Consider the following 15,795-nt stretch of genomic DNA (forward strand, 5'->3'; position numbering starts at 1 on the left):
TGAAGTAATGACAACGTTTCGACTGGTTATGTGCGCTGTTACTCTAAATAAGAGCATTGTGAGTAATCATAAAATCATAAGGAATCTTGTACTATTTCTTATGTTAATTTGTCATTTTTATTTGAGTATTCTTTTGATTAATGATGACTTTGCCATATTATGATATAGTTTAATAAGTGACCAGAGATATTTTTGTGACAAGGCTAAGGAATAGGGAAGTTAATGAGGCATGAGTCCTAGTTAATGATTGGTAGAATTTCTTAGACTATGATATGAGTTTTTTATGTGATAACATGGTTGTATGGTTTGGTCTTGTCCAAGACATTGTTTGAGACATTGCTGAACATGCACTTGGCGTATTCACAGGGTAGCACAAGTATACATTTTGTTTCAAAGAGGGCGATATTATAAAATACTTGTAAAAAAGAAAAAAACTGGACAATACACTTCGGGAACATTGCAGACGGATCACACATAGTAACTCCCAATAAAGCACTCAAGAGCAAATCTAGAAATATACAAAAGTACATTAACTTAGCCTTATTCTAAAATGGATTAAATAAATGTTTTCCTCATCAATCTACACACAATACCTCATGCCATCTCACAATACTCCCATGCCTCAGCTGGTTTGACTGGGTTTCTGCTGCCTCAGCAGAAGCGATCGTCCCGCTCCTGGTCCTCAGGATCGACCAGCAAGAGCCGTGCGTTAGGGAGGGGTACTGCACATCTACTCCTGCTCCTCTTCTCTGGCGCTCGTTGTCGTCCGGTTTACACATTATTACACACACCTGTCACCATCATTACGCACACCTGCGCCTCAAATCAAATCAAATGTTATTTGTCACATACACATGGTTAGCAGATGTTAATGCAAGTGTAGTGAAATGCTTGTGCTTCTAGTTCCGACCATGCAGTAATATCTAACAAGTAATCTAACAATTTCACAACAACTACCTTATACTCACAGAAGTGTAAAGGAATGAATAAGAATATGTACATAAAAATATATGGATGAGTCGGTGGCCGAACAACATAGGCAAGGTGCAGTAGATGGTATAGCGTACAGTATAGACATATGAGATGAGTAATGTAGGGTATGTAAACATTATATAAAGTGGCATTGTTTAAAGTGGCAAGTGATACATTTATTACATCCAATTTTTCATTATTAAAGTGGCTAGAGATGAGTCCGTATGTTGGCAGCCACTCAATGTTAGGGGATGGCTGTTTAACAGTCTGATGGCCTTGAGATAGAAGCTGTTTTTCAGTCTCTCGGTCCCAGCTTTGATGCACCTGTACTGACCTCACCTTCTGGATGATAGCGGGGTGAACAGGCAGTGGCTCGGGTGGTTGTTGTCCTTGATGATCTTTTTGGCCTTCGGGTGACATCGGGTGGTGTAGGTGTCCTGGAGGGCAGGGAGTTTGCCCCGGTGATGCGTTGTGCAGACCTCACTACCCTCTGGAGAGCCTTACGGTTGTGGGCGGAGCAGTTGCCGTACCAGGTGGTGATACAGCCCGACAGGATGCTCTCGATTGTGCATCTGTAAAAGTTTGTGAGTGTTTTTGGTGACAAGCCGAATTTCTTCAGCCTCCTGAAGTTGAAGAGGCGCTGCTGTGCCTTCTTCACCACGCTGTTTGTGTGGGTGGACCATTTCAGTTTGTCCGTGATGTGTACGGCCGAGGAACTTAAAACTTCTCCACTACTGTCTCCACTACTGTCTGGTCGACGTGGATAGGGGACTGCTCCCTCTGCTGTTTCCTGAAGTCCACGATCATCTCCTTTTGTTTTGTTGACATTGTGTGTGAGGTTATTTTCCTGACACCACACTCCAAGGGCCCTCACCTCCTCCCTGTAGGCCGTGTCGTCGTTGTTGGTAATTAGCCTACCACTGTAGTGTCGTCTGCAAACTTGATGATTGAGTTGGAGGCGTGCATTGCCACGCAGATCATGGGTGAACAGGGAGTACATGAGAGGGCTGAGAGCGCACCCTTGTGGGGCCCCAGTGTTGAGGATCAGCGGGGTGAGGATGTTGTTTCCTACCCTCACCACCTAGGAGCGGCCCGTCAGGGAAGTCCAGGACCCAGTTGCACAGGGGCGGGGTCGAGACCCAGGGTCTCAAGCTTAATGACGAGTTTGGAGGGTACTATGGTGTTAAATGCTGAGCTGTAGTCGATGAACAGCATTCTTACATAGGTATTCCTCTTGTCCAGATGGGTTAGGGCAGTGTGCAGTGTGACTGCGATTGCGTCGTCTGTGGACCTATCTGGGAGGTAAGCAAATTGGAGTGAGTCTAGGGTGTCAGGTAGGGTGGAGGCGATATGGTCCTTGACTAGTCTCTCAAAGCACTTCATGATGACGGGAAGTGAGTGCTACGGGCGATAGTCATTTAGCTCAGTTACCTTAGCTTTCTTGGGAACAGGAACAATGGTGGCCCTCTTGAAGCACGTTGGAACAGCAGACTGGGATAAGGATTGATTGATGTCCGTAAACACACCAGCCAGCTGGTCTGCGCATGCTCTGAAGACGCGGCTAGGGATGTCGTCTGGGCCGTCAGCCTTGCGAGGGATAACACATTTAAATGTTTTCCTCAAGTTGGCTGCAGTGAAAGAGAGCCCGCAGGTTTTGGTAGCGAGCCGTGTCGGTGGCACTGTATTGTCCTCAAAGCGAGCAAAGAAGTTGTTTAGTTTGTCTGGGAGCAAGACATCGTGGTCCGCGACGGGGCTGGTTTTCTTTTTGTAGTCCGTGATTGACTGTAGACCCTGCCACATACCTCTCGTGTCTAAGCCGTTGAATTGTGACTCTACTTTGTCTCTATACTGACGCTTAGCTTGTTTGATTGCCTTGCGGAGGGAATCGCTACACTATTTGTATTTGGTCATGTTTCCGGTCGCCTTGCCCTGATTGAAAGCAGTGGTTCGCGCTTTCAGTTTTGGCGCAAATGCTGGCATCAATCTACGGTTTCTGGTTGGGGAAGTTTAAATAGTCGCTGTGGGTACAACATCACCGACGCATTTGCTAATAAACTCGCTCACCGAATCAGCGTATTCATCAATGTTATTGTCCTATGTATTCGGAACATATCCCAGTCCACGTGATCGAAGCAATCTTGAAGCGTGGAATCCGATTGGTCGGACCAGCGTTGAACAGACCTGAGCACGGGCATTTCCTGTTTTAGTTTCTGTCTATAGGCTGGGAGCAACAAAATGGAGTCGTGGTCAGATTTTCTGAAAGGAGGGGCAGGGGAGGGCTTTGTATGCGTCGCGGAAGTTAGAATGACAATGATCCAGGGTTTTGCCAGCCCGGGTCGCGCATTCGATATGCTGATAAAATATAGGGAGCCTTGTTTTCAGATTAGCCTTGTTAAAATCCCCAGTTACAATAAATGCAGCCTTAGGATATATGGTTTCCAGTTTACATAGAGTCCAATGAAGTTCTTTCAGTGCCGTTGATGTGTCTGCTTGGGGGATATACACAACTGTGATTATAATCGAAGAGAATTCTCTTGGTAGATAAGGCGGTCTGCATTTGATTGTAAGAAATTCTAGGACAGGTGAACAAAAGGACTTGAGTTCCGGTATGTTGTTATGATCACACCATGTATCATTAATCATAAGGCATGAGACTCGCCTGGACTGCATCACCTTCCTGATTACCTCCCCTATATCGGTCACTCCCTTTGGTGCTTTCCTCAGGTGTTATTGACACCGTTTCATGTCTGTACGCTTTTCGTGTTTCTTGTTTTGTACTACGGACTATTTATTATTACCTTTGCACTCCCTGTACTTGCTTCCCAACTCCCAGTGTACACATTACACTACAACTTCATTGGAGTTCACCGGTGGTAAAGTCAATTGATTGAACATGATTTGGAAAGGTACACATCTGTCTATATAATGTCCCACAGTTGACAGTGCATGTCAGAGCAAAAACCAAGCCATGAGGTCGGAGGAATTGTCCGTAGAGCTCAGAGACAGGATTGTGTCAAGGCACAGATCTGGGCAAGGGTACCAAAACATTTCTGCAGCATTGAAGGTCCCCAAAAACACAGTGGCCTCCATCATTCTTAAATTGAAAATGTTTGGAACCACCAAGACTTTTCCTGGAGCTGGCCGCCCGGTCAGTTTGACCAGGCGGCCAGCTCCAGGAGGACAACCATCTCTGCAGCACTCCACCAATCAGGCCTTTCTGGTAGAGTGGCCAGATGAAAGCCACTCCTCAGTAAAATGTACATGACAACCCACTTGGAGTTTGCCTAAAGGCACCGAAGGACTCTCAGACCATGAGAAACAAGATTCTATGGTCTGATGAAAACAAGATTGAACTCTTAGGCTGAATGTCAAGTGTCACGTCTGGTGGCAGCATCATGCTGTGGAGATGTTTTTTCAGAGGCAGGGACTGGGAGACTAGTCAGGATTTGGGGAAAGATGAACAGAGCAAAGTACAGAGAGATCCTGGATGAAAACCTGCTCCAGAGCACTCAGGAGGACAACAACCCAAAGCACACAGCCAAGACAATGCAGGAGTGGCTTCGGGACAAGTCTCTGAATGTCCTTGAGTGGCCCAGCCAGAGCCCGGACTTGAATCCGATCGAACATCTCTGGAGAGACCTGAAAATAGCTGTGCAGCAACGTTCCCCATCCAACCTGACAGAGCTTGAAAGGATCTTCAGAGAAGAATGGGAGCAACTCCCCAAATACAGGTGTGCCAAGCTTGTAGCGTCATGCCCAAGACTCTACGCTGTCATCGCTGCCAAAGGTGCTTAAAAAAGTACTGATTAAAGGGTACTTACGTAAATATGATATTTCAGTTGTTGTTTTTTTTATAAATTAGCAACAATTTATAAAAAGCTGTTTTTGCTTTGTCATTATGGGATATTGTGTGTAGATTGATAAAAAAAATGTTTGAATTTTAGAATAAGGCTGTAATGTAACAAAATGTGGAAAAAGTCAAGGGGTCTGAATACTTTCCGAAGGCACTGTGTATGGAGACTGTTTTGTTCCAAGAATAAGGGGTTAAAACCATGAAAAAAAAAATACATTTACGATCTTTCTTATATACTTCAGAACACTTCCTTTGGGTTTTTTTCGGGGACTCTCTCTTCCACTTAGTGAATCTGTTATTCAACACGTTTGTATGGGCTAATAGCAGTAAGACAATTTTTTAAATATATATTTTTATATATTTTTTTATACTTCAAGAGGTCTTCTAAATCAAATTCTAAATTATATAGCTAAATGATCCTTGGTATGACCTTCTTAAAACAATTCCATATAGCGTAGTAGATTAGAGTCAGGTGTGTGTCAGCTAGTGCTGGGGCAAAATTGTGCCACCAATCATCAGGCCCCTGAGGACTGCAGTTGTCCATCCCTGGTGTACACTGTGTTTGCTGTACATACTGTATACATCGTCATACAAGATAATCAGACTGTCCTCATGAATGCTGAACTTATCAACAGCACTGAACGACACCTGATGTTAGCCTTAGTTTCACTAGTGATGCATTTTACATTCTTTGTTCCCTGGTGTATTGTCATATAAGATAGTTAATGTGCTTGCTGAAATTAATTCATATGTCACCAGCTCTAGCGCTTAACGCTAGAAAAGCCTGGCCTCCTTGGACCCCCTTTGGCCATCCTTTGAAAGTCAACATTATAACAGTCTAATGAATACATTTAATATATCCTATCATTTAATTGTGTTTATGAAGGTCTTAGATAACATTAGAATATGACAGAAAATGTATATGAAAAGGACACAATAGCATTTTCATTTGTTTATGTAACAATATGTGCAATTGAAAAAAAAACACAATTCAAGTGTTAAAATCAATTAAATAAACACTGTCACAAAGATAATTAATTTGTTAAAGACAGGTCTTAATGAGCATCATGAATTTAAGAAAATGCATTTCAAAAGAACAGAATGGCATATTTTCTATTTAAATATATTACTGTTCTTTGAGTGTTGAGTTCACGTGGGGAGTGGATGGATGGGATCACTGTAATTCAGAGTTGTTGGGTTAAATGCAGAAGACACATTTCAGTTGAGTCATTCCGTTGTAGGTATCCCCCTTTCCCATTAAGTTATATCTTCAAAAAAGAAGATATAAAAAAAAAGTTATATCTTCAAATATATAGTAGCTCAAGGGGTCATTTTTTTTAGTTGTGTGGCAAGGATAAGTGATTTGGAATTTCATAATCTGCTCTTTCTGACACTATATAGACATCAAAACGTCTTACCAGCTTGTGATTTGTAGGACAATTTGAAAAAGTAACTTTTTGGCACACCGTTTACCTGCCTCTGTGTCAATTCCAAGCTGCAACTGTTCATTGGATTCTTCATATACAATTTAACAATTGATAATATTCTCACCCATCAGTCTATTGTCAATTTAATCTTGTCTTTAGGCTAACTCTATTATTATATGTGGGAAATTAGTTTCGATATAGATAGTTTAGTGTGAGGACAGACGCTGGGAGACGAGAAGCAAGTACAGGGAGTGAAGATTTAACCTTTCTGGCGCAGGCGTTCCGCTAGCGACCCACCTCGACAACATCCGGTGAAATTGCAGAGCGCCAAATTCAAATTACAGAAACAGAAATATTTAACATTCATGGAAATACATCATACATCAAAATAAAGCTTAACTTCTTGTTAATCCAGCCGCTGTGTCAGATTTCAAAAAGGCTTTACGGCGAAAGCACACCATGCGATTATCTGAGGACAGCGCCCGCATACAAAAGCATGAAAAACATTTTTCAACCAGGCAGGTGCGCCACGAAAGTCAGAAATAGCGATATAATAAATGCCTTACCTTTGAAGATCATCTTCTGTTGGCACTTCAAAAGGTCCTAGCTACATCACAAATGGTCCTTTTTCGATAAAGTCCTTCTTTATATCCCCAAATACTCAGTTTAGCTGGCTCGCTTCATTCAATAATCCACTGGTTTCCTTCCTTCAAAATGCATACACAATGAATCCCAAAAGTTACCAATAAACTTCTCCAAACAAGTCAAACAACGTTTATAATCAAACCTCAAGTACCCTAATACGTAAATAAACAATAAAATTTAAGACGAAGAATCGTTATTGACTTTACCGGAGATAAACAACAAAGAATAGCTCTCATCCACGCACATGGAAACAATACAGCCAAAATGGGAGCCACTTAGAAAAACTACAAATTCTAGTTCATTTTTCCAAAAACAAGCCTGAAACTCTTTCTAAAGACTGTTGACATCTAGTGGAAGCCCTAGGAACTGCAATCTGGGAGGATTTAGCCTCCTAATAAACATGACAGCCACTGGAAACAGTGGAAGGCTGAATTTGTTTTGGGGGGGAATGATTTGTCCTCGGGGTTTCGCCTGCCATATCAGTTCTGTTATACTCACAGACATTATTTTAACAGTTTTAGAAACTTTAGAGTGTTTTCTATCCAAATCTGCCCAAAGAGGTTTTTAATAGATAAACGGACATGAAAAAAACCCAAGAACAGCGTCTGGACGGGGAACAAAACAACATTAATGCAGACACAGGAAAGAAACTGAGAAAGTGACAGATATAGGGGAGGCAATCAGTAAGGTAATAGAGTCACATTAAGATTCTAATATAATAATAGAAATTCTAAAAATACATTCAATCAATCTTTCTATATAACTACTTTTTCAGCTACAACCAGTCACTACCATTATTATAATGTATTTCACATCCATAAATACTTTTCTAGTTGTTGTTGATATTCTAGAGTGGTTTTGATTGGTCTCTTTTCTCTTTCAAAGGGTCAAGGTATGTCCACTCCGGCTTCCCAGGGGGTTCTACGGCCTGTTCTGATTGGCTGTTTTTTTATGGCGTGCTTCATGGGAATATTCTTAATTTACTACAAACCCCAGATCAAGTTCCTTTCATGCCCTACTGACCAGGCATCCCACGAGTGGAAGGCTGGTTGTTCTCCTTGCCCTCAAGTAAGTATGGCAGGGAACCACACAGGGCAAAAAACACACCATGCCCAGACAGTCATTCAGGCTGATGATGACGGAGACACAGACACTATCATTTTGATCTGGATGTGGCCATTTGGTCAGGCCTTTGACATAGACTCTTGTGCCTACTTCAACATCAAAGGCTGTCACCTAACCGTGGATAAAAACCTTTACAGCAAGGCGCACGGTGTCATCTTCCACCATAGAGACATCCATGGAGACCTGAAGAACATGCCTCAAGAACAACGTCCATGGTTCCAGAAATGGGTGTGGTGGAATGCAGAATCACCGGCTAACACAAACAGGATCCCTGGTGTTGACCACTTGTTCAATTTGACTGCGAGTTATCGACTGGATTCTGATATCAAGATTCCATATGGGTCGCTTGTCGAGGTAACGAGTGAAGATAAAATCTTTGAGCTGCCCAAGAAGGACAAATTAGTATGCTGGGTAGTGAGCAACTGGAACCCAAACTACAAGAGGGTACAGGTGTTCAACGAGCTCAATAGACATGTCAAAGTAGAGGCCTATGGGAGACATTTTAGTAGATACCTAGAAAATGAAGACTACTCAAAGACGCTGTCGAGCTGTAAATTCTACCTGGCGTTTGAAAACTCCATCTACAAAGACTATGCTACAGAGAAGCTGTTCAACGCTATGAAGTTGGGAGCAGTGCCCGTTGTTCTAGGTCCATCCAGGGACAACTACGAGCAATTTATCCCAAGGGACTCTTTCATCCATGTGGATGACTTCTCCTCTACAGAGGAGCTGGCAAAGAAGCTTCTCTTTCTCGACCAGAATAATGAAGAATACATGAGGTACTTCAACTGGCGGGAGAACTTTAAAGTCCAGGGATGGTGGTTTGGACTTGAGCACGCCTGTCGCTCATGTGATTACATTCAAAGAAATAAAGGATACAAAACTTTTCATAATCTAAATCAATGGTTTTGGGGCTAATTGACCCATTTGTAGTGGTCAACAATGTGGCTGCGTGAAGAGTATTGTATGCTGGACAAGCATCCTAGAAATCAGAGAGTGCACGTAGGGACATGTCAAAATGCTACATTTTAGCACGATAAGTCTTTATTCGTATAAAAAAATCTGTTATTGAATTCTCCATGTGGTTTACATTAAAGGGCACTTCATTTAATATAACAGGGTTTTACAATCCAATACTGGTGCACAATTTCTACTTCAAATATTGAAGGGATGGACAAGACACTCTTTCTTGAAACAAAACAACCCTTTAGAATATTAGGAGCCCTAGTAGCTGTTGAACATGCAACAGCCACTTTTCCTGGGGTGCACACACACCATACAATACACGACAGAGAAAGGAGGGGGGAACGTGTAATATGACTTGTTACCTAATAATGTAAAATGTTACCCACATTAACATCACGTAATGTAAAATGTTACCCACATTAACATCACGTAATGTAAAATGTTACCCACATTAACATCATGTAATGTAAAATGTTAACCATATTAACATCACGTAATGTAAAATGTTACCCACATTAACATCACGTAATGTAAAATGTTACCCACATTAACATCACGTAATGTAAAATGTTACCCACATTAACATCACGTAATGTAAAAATGTTACCCACATTACCATCACGTAACGTAAAATGTTACCCACATTAACATCACGTAATGTAAAATGTTACCCACATTAACATCACGTAATGTAAAATGTTACCCACATTACCATCACGTAACGTAAAATGTTACCCACATTAACATCACGTAATGTAAAATGTTGCCCACATTAACATCATGTAATGTTTTTTTAAATGTAACCTTCATTTAACTAGGCAAGTCAGTTAACCTGTTGGGGCTAGGGGGCAGTATTGATAAATTTTGAAAAAAATATGTGCCCATTTTTAACTGCCTCCTACACCAACTCAGAAGCTAGGATATGCATATTATTAACACATTCGGATAGAAAACACTCTGAATTTTCTAAAACAGTTTGAATGGTGTCTGTAAGTATAACAAAACTCATATTGCAGGCAAAAACCTGTGAAAAAATAGATTAAAAAAAATGTGAATTTTGTGACTGTACTATTTAGTGTCATTGTTTTATAGATACCATAGTGAGAAAGGATTCATTTCGCAACTCCTACGGCTTCCACTAGATGTCAACGATCTTTATAAAGTTGTTTGAAGCGTCTATGATAAACAGAGAGCAAATTAGAATGCAAGGAAGTTGACATGTCGTCACTTCATTTTTTGCGCCTGCGCATAAATCTGAGAAGCGTGAGTTTGTCATAATTGTTTATCTAGACATAGGATAGGTTGTGTGAAAATATTACTGATGTTTAACGTTAAAAATGGACCAAAAGATTAATGCTAAACAACGTTTGACATGTTTGAACGAACGTAAATAGATTATTTACTAGTTTTTTTAGCTTTTCGGCGTGATTTTACACCCCCCACCACGTTTTGTGGGAGCATAATGAACGCTAACTACTTGGTGTTATTTGGACATAAATTATGAACTTTGTCAAAAGAAACCACATTTGTTCTGGACCTGCGATTCCTGGCAGTGCCTTCTGATGGAGATAATCAAAGGTAAGGGGATATTTACAATGTTATTATCGATATTAGATGATGCTAACTGTATAGCATAGCTTATTGTTCTTAGCATAGCACCCCGTTTATTGCAAAATGTGATTTCCCAGTAAAGTTATTTTGAGATCTGGCCATTCGGTAGCAATTACGAGATGATAATATATTATTCTTTGAATGACAATATTATAATTTACCAATGTTTTCGAATAGTAATTTTGTTATGTTCACGGAAGCATTTCAGAGAAGAAAAAATCTGAATTTCACGCTACTGTAAAATGCTGTTTTTGGATATAAATATGAACTTGATGGAACAAAAAATGCATGTATTGTATAACATAATGTCCTAGGAGTGTCATCTGATGGAGATTGACAAAGGTTAGTGCATAATTCTAGCTGGTTTCTGCTTTTGGTGACGCCTGACCTTGAATTGAAAATGGATGTTTGTACTTTTGTGGCTATGTACTGTCCTAACATAATCTAACTTTATGCTTTTGCCGTAAAGCCTCTTTGAAAATCGAACAATGTGGTTAGATTAAGGAGATGTTTATCTTTTAAATTGTGTAAAATAGTTGATTGTTTGAGAAATTGAAATTATTAGATTTTTGATGTTTTGAATTTCCAGCCTTGTTAGCAATCCCGACTCGGGGTTCATTGCTAACCTGTAGCCCCAACAGAACAAATTCTTATTTACAATAACGGCCTACCAGGGAACAGCAGGTTAACTGCCTTGTTCAGGGGCAGAATGACAGCTTTTTACCTTGTCAGCTCAGGGGATTCAACCAGCAACCTTTCGGTTACTGGCCCAATGCTCTAACCACTAGGCTACCTGCCACCCCAATGTAAAATGTTACCCACATTAATGTCATGTAATGTAAAAATGTTACCCACGTTAACATCACGTAATGTAAAATGTTACCCACGTTAACATCATGTAATGTAAAATATTACCCATATTAAGATCATGTAATGTAAAATGTTAACCATATTAACATCATGTAATGTAAAATATAACCCATATTAAGATCATGTAATGTACAAATGCTGTGCATTAACATCATACCGTTTTTTTTTTAGAGAGAGAATTGAAGTTGATGTGAGAATGCAATGAATTTTAAATATTGTTCAAGATTTTTGTGGATATTTACATTTTTATTAATGTTGACCACCTCACAGCAGCCACATAATTTACACCTGCTTGATCAGTTCAGAATATGCACTCCTTTACTCCACTGCCCAAACAGAGCAATCCCTTTGCATATATTTGTTTTTGCAATGTTACCTACCAGCACAAAACAAAAGGAAACCATACAACCTTACAGCACAGACAGAAAGATAAATTGGTTGTGTACTTACTGTGCCTTTGAGTATCCTTTGAAAGGGGAAGGGAAAAGTACAGCTGTGAGGAATTTTCCACACTGACTCTCTCGACACAGTGAAAAGAGTTGTAAGACCTTCAAGATACAGTGGGGGAAAAAAGTATTTGATCCCCTGCTGATTTTGTACGTTTGCCCACTGACAAAGAAAGGATCAGTCTATAATTTTAATGGTAGGTTTATTTCAACAGTGAGTGACAGAATAACAACAAAAATATCCAGAAAAACGCATGTCAGAAATGTTATAAATTGATTTGCATTTTAATGAGGGAAATAAGTATTTGACCCCCTCTCAATCAGAAATATTTCTGGCTCCCAGGTGTCTTTTATACAGGTAACGAGCTGAGATTAGGAGCACACTCTTAAAGGGAGTGCTCCTAACCGCAGCTTGTTACCTGTAAAAAAAAAGACACCTGTCCACAGAAGCAATCAATCAATCAGATTCCAAACTCTCCAACATGACCAAGACCAAAGAGCTCTCCAGGGACAAGATTGTAGACCTACACAAGGCTGGAATGGGCTACAAGACCATCGCCAAGCAGCTTGGTGAGAAGGTGACAACATTTGGTGCGATTATTCGCAAATGGAAGAAACACAAAAGAACTGTCAATATCTCTCGGCCTGGGGCTCCATGCAAGATCTCACCTCGTGGAGTTGCAATGATCATGAGAACGGTGAGGAATCAGCCCAGAACTACACGGGAGGATCTTGTCAATGATCTCAAGGCAGCTGGGACCATAGTCACCAAGAAAACAATTGGTAACACACTACGCCGTGAAGGACTGAAATCCTGCACCGCCCGCAAGGTCCCCCCTGCTCAAGAATACAATACATGCCCGTCTGAAGTTTGCCAATGAACATCTGAATGACTCAGAGGACAACTGGTGAAAGTGTTGTGGTCAGATGAGACCAATATGGAGCTCTTTGACATCAACTCAACTCACCGTGTTTGGAGGAGGAGGAATGCTGCCTATGACCCCAAGAACACCATCTCTACCGTCAAACATGGAGGTGGAAACATTATGCTTTGGGGGTGTTTTTCTGCTAAGGGGACAGGACAACTTCACAGCATCATTTGACGGGGCCATGTACCGTCAAATCTTGGGTGAGAACCTCCTTCCCTCAGGCATTGAAAATGGGTCGTGGATGGGTATTCCAGCTTGACAATGACCCAAAACACACGGCCAAGGCAACAAAGGAGTGGCACATTAAGGTCAGGCCAGTCTCCAGACCTTAATCCCATAGAAAATCTGTGGAGGGGAGCTGAAGGTTCGAGTTGCCAAATGTCAGCCTCGAAACCTTAATGACTTGGAGAAGATCTGCAAAGAGGAGTGGGACAAAATCCCTCCTGAGATGTGTGCAAACCTGGTGGCCAACTACAAGAAACGTCTGAGCTCTGTGATTGCCAACAAGGGTTTTGCCACCAAGTACTAAGTCATGTTTTAGAGAGGGGTCAAATACGTATTTCCCTCATTTAAATGCAAATCTTATTATAACATTTTTGACATGCGTTTTTCTGGATTTCTTTGTTGTTATACTGTCGCTCACTGTTGAAATAAACCTACTATTAAAATTATAGACTGATCATTTCTTTGTAAGTGGGCAAACATACAAAATCAGCAGGGGATCAAATACTTTTTCTCCCACTGTATGTCATGTACTGAATACTGTCTGATTATTAAAAACTAAGGTCTGGAATGAATGTGCCTTGAGTATTGTAGAATGCTTGTAAAAACATGTACATTTTACTGAGTTACAGTGCATATAAGGAAATCAGTCAATTTGAAAAAAGGCCCTAATCTATGGATTTCATATGACTGGGAATACAGATACCTTAAAAAAAAATGGTAGGGGCGTGGATCAGAAAACCAATCAGTATCTGGTGTGACCACTGGTGTGGCCTCATGCAGCACGACACATCGACTTCGCAAAGAGTTGATCAGGCTGTTGATTGTGGCCTGTGGAATGTTGTTCCACTCCTTCAATGGCTTTGCGAAGTTTCTGGATATTGGCGAGAACTGGAACACGTCGATCCAGAGCATCCCAAACATGCTCAATGGGTGACATGTCTGAGTATGTAGGTCATAGAAGTACTGAGACATATTCAGTTTCCAGGAATTGTGTACAGATCCTTGCAACATGATGCCTTGCATTGTCATGCTGAAACATGAGGTGATAACGGTGGATGAATGGCATGACAATGGGCCTCAGGATCTTGTCCGGTATCTCTGTGCATTCAAATTGCCATTGATGAAATTCAACTGTGTTTGTTGTCTGTAGCTTATGTCTGCCCACAACATAACCTCACCGCCACCATGGGACACTCTGTTCACAACGTTGACATCAGCAAACTTTTTGGGATCTTTTATTTCAGCTCATGAAACATGTGACCAACACTTTACATGATGCATTTATATTTTTGTAACAAACAATTTAATCAATTTTAGAATAAGGCGGTAACGTTACATTTTTTTGGGAAAAGTCAAGGGGTCTGAATACTTTCAGAATGCACTGTAGATCATTATCCAGGTCAGACCACAGCTATAGGCTAAAGAATATCTAAAACTGGCTATGAGCCTTTTTTGTTCTGTGAGAAGAAATTGCAACACATCAGACCACAGACATATACTGAACGCAGACAGATAAATTCTGACAGGAAGCAGGGCCACAACCACAAGACGATGGAAACTCCACACAGGCTTCCTATAGGCTTGGCATTTGTTGTATAAAAGGCTGGCAGATTGATTAAATAATTATTCTTTGATAATGATATTGTATGTATTATTTTGAGAAGCTTTAGTTGAAATAAAAGTGTACCTGTTCATTCCTTTGAAATGCAATTGAATACAAGTCCACAAATAATGTTGCTTTCAGTGATGAGACATGATTCACCTGACCACATCTATGTAGTTCCTGTAGCAGCATTGCTAGACTAGTCTACACGAAACTTACATAGCTCTACTAGACTAAACCAGAAGCAGAATGTTACCAAAAAGTGGGAGGAGACATTTTCTGACCTACTGCTTATCGAACAAATGTCACACACGCATTCCCTCAACACTCACTCATTGTCATGTCATTTGAAGAACTCAAGCTTTTTTTAAGGTAGAGAAAATTATTAATTTCATTATGGTGATAGACAAATTATATTCAATATTGGTTTTCAAATACTTAGTAAATTACAGTAGAGGTGGTGTTGTTGTTATGTTCAGTTTCGTGTTGGTTTTTTAACATACTTGGTGGAACTAATTTAAGAGAATAAGAGACTAATCCACTGAGCACAGACATCAATTCAACGTTGAACCAACATCATTGAAATGACATGAAAACAATGTTGATTGGAACCAGTAAGTTTGCTGTGGGAATGCTCTTTGTTTACATCATCTCACAATTACATTTTTTTTTAAATCCAAAAAGAAAGTTATTTTTGTTTAAATGCTTCATTCTTGTCTGCATTTATTATTGTTTTTGTATTTGTTATTGTTATTATTTGTTTTTTGATCTTCCCTAAAATCAAGGTTCTCTTAGATGATGGAAGGCACTGTATAGCCATGGATGAGTCAGACAAATTTGAAACAACAGGTAAGGTCACGCACTTGGAAACAGGTAAAAAAAAATACTTTTCTTGTTCTTCTTCTTGTTCTGAATAATACAGCCTTCAAAAAAGCAACTCAGGTCAAAAAGATCTCATCAAACGGAGTGATGGCAAAGCGAAGTGTGATCGTAACCATAGGGGTATGACCGTAAAAAAAGGTTGATGGTACATGTCTAGCTTTTGCTTGGGAGTTCACTATCCAACACAGCAGCGTAAAGTAGCATATAGGTTGTTTTTCAAATGGAAAGTAGACTACAAAAG

The 15,795-nt window shown here is 40.4% G+C and overlaps 1 protein-coding gene across 1 annotated transcript; it reads left to right on the top strand.

The window, feature by feature from the left end:
- The first annotated feature begins 7,753 nt into the window (after positions 1-7,753).
- On the top strand, positions 7,754-9,947 carry LOC123739572 (4-galactosyl-N-acetylglucosaminide 3-alpha-L-fucosyltransferase 9-like). The gene has a single exon (XM_045713891.1). It carries the CDS (start codon positions 7,792-7,794, stop codon positions 8,938-8,940), a length of 1,149 nt encoding a protein of 382 aa, XP_045569847.1. The 5' UTR covers positions 7,754-7,791; the 3' UTR covers positions 8,941-9,947.
- The last annotated feature ends 5,848 nt before the right edge of the window (positions 9,948-15,795 follow it).

Source organism: Salmo salar, unplaced genomic scaffold, assembly GCF_905237065.1.
Source record: "Salmo salar unplaced genomic scaffold, Ssal_v3.1, whole genome shotgun sequence".
Classification (NCBI taxonomy): Eukaryota; Metazoa; Chordata; class Actinopteri; order Salmoniformes; family Salmonidae; genus Salmo; species Salmo salar.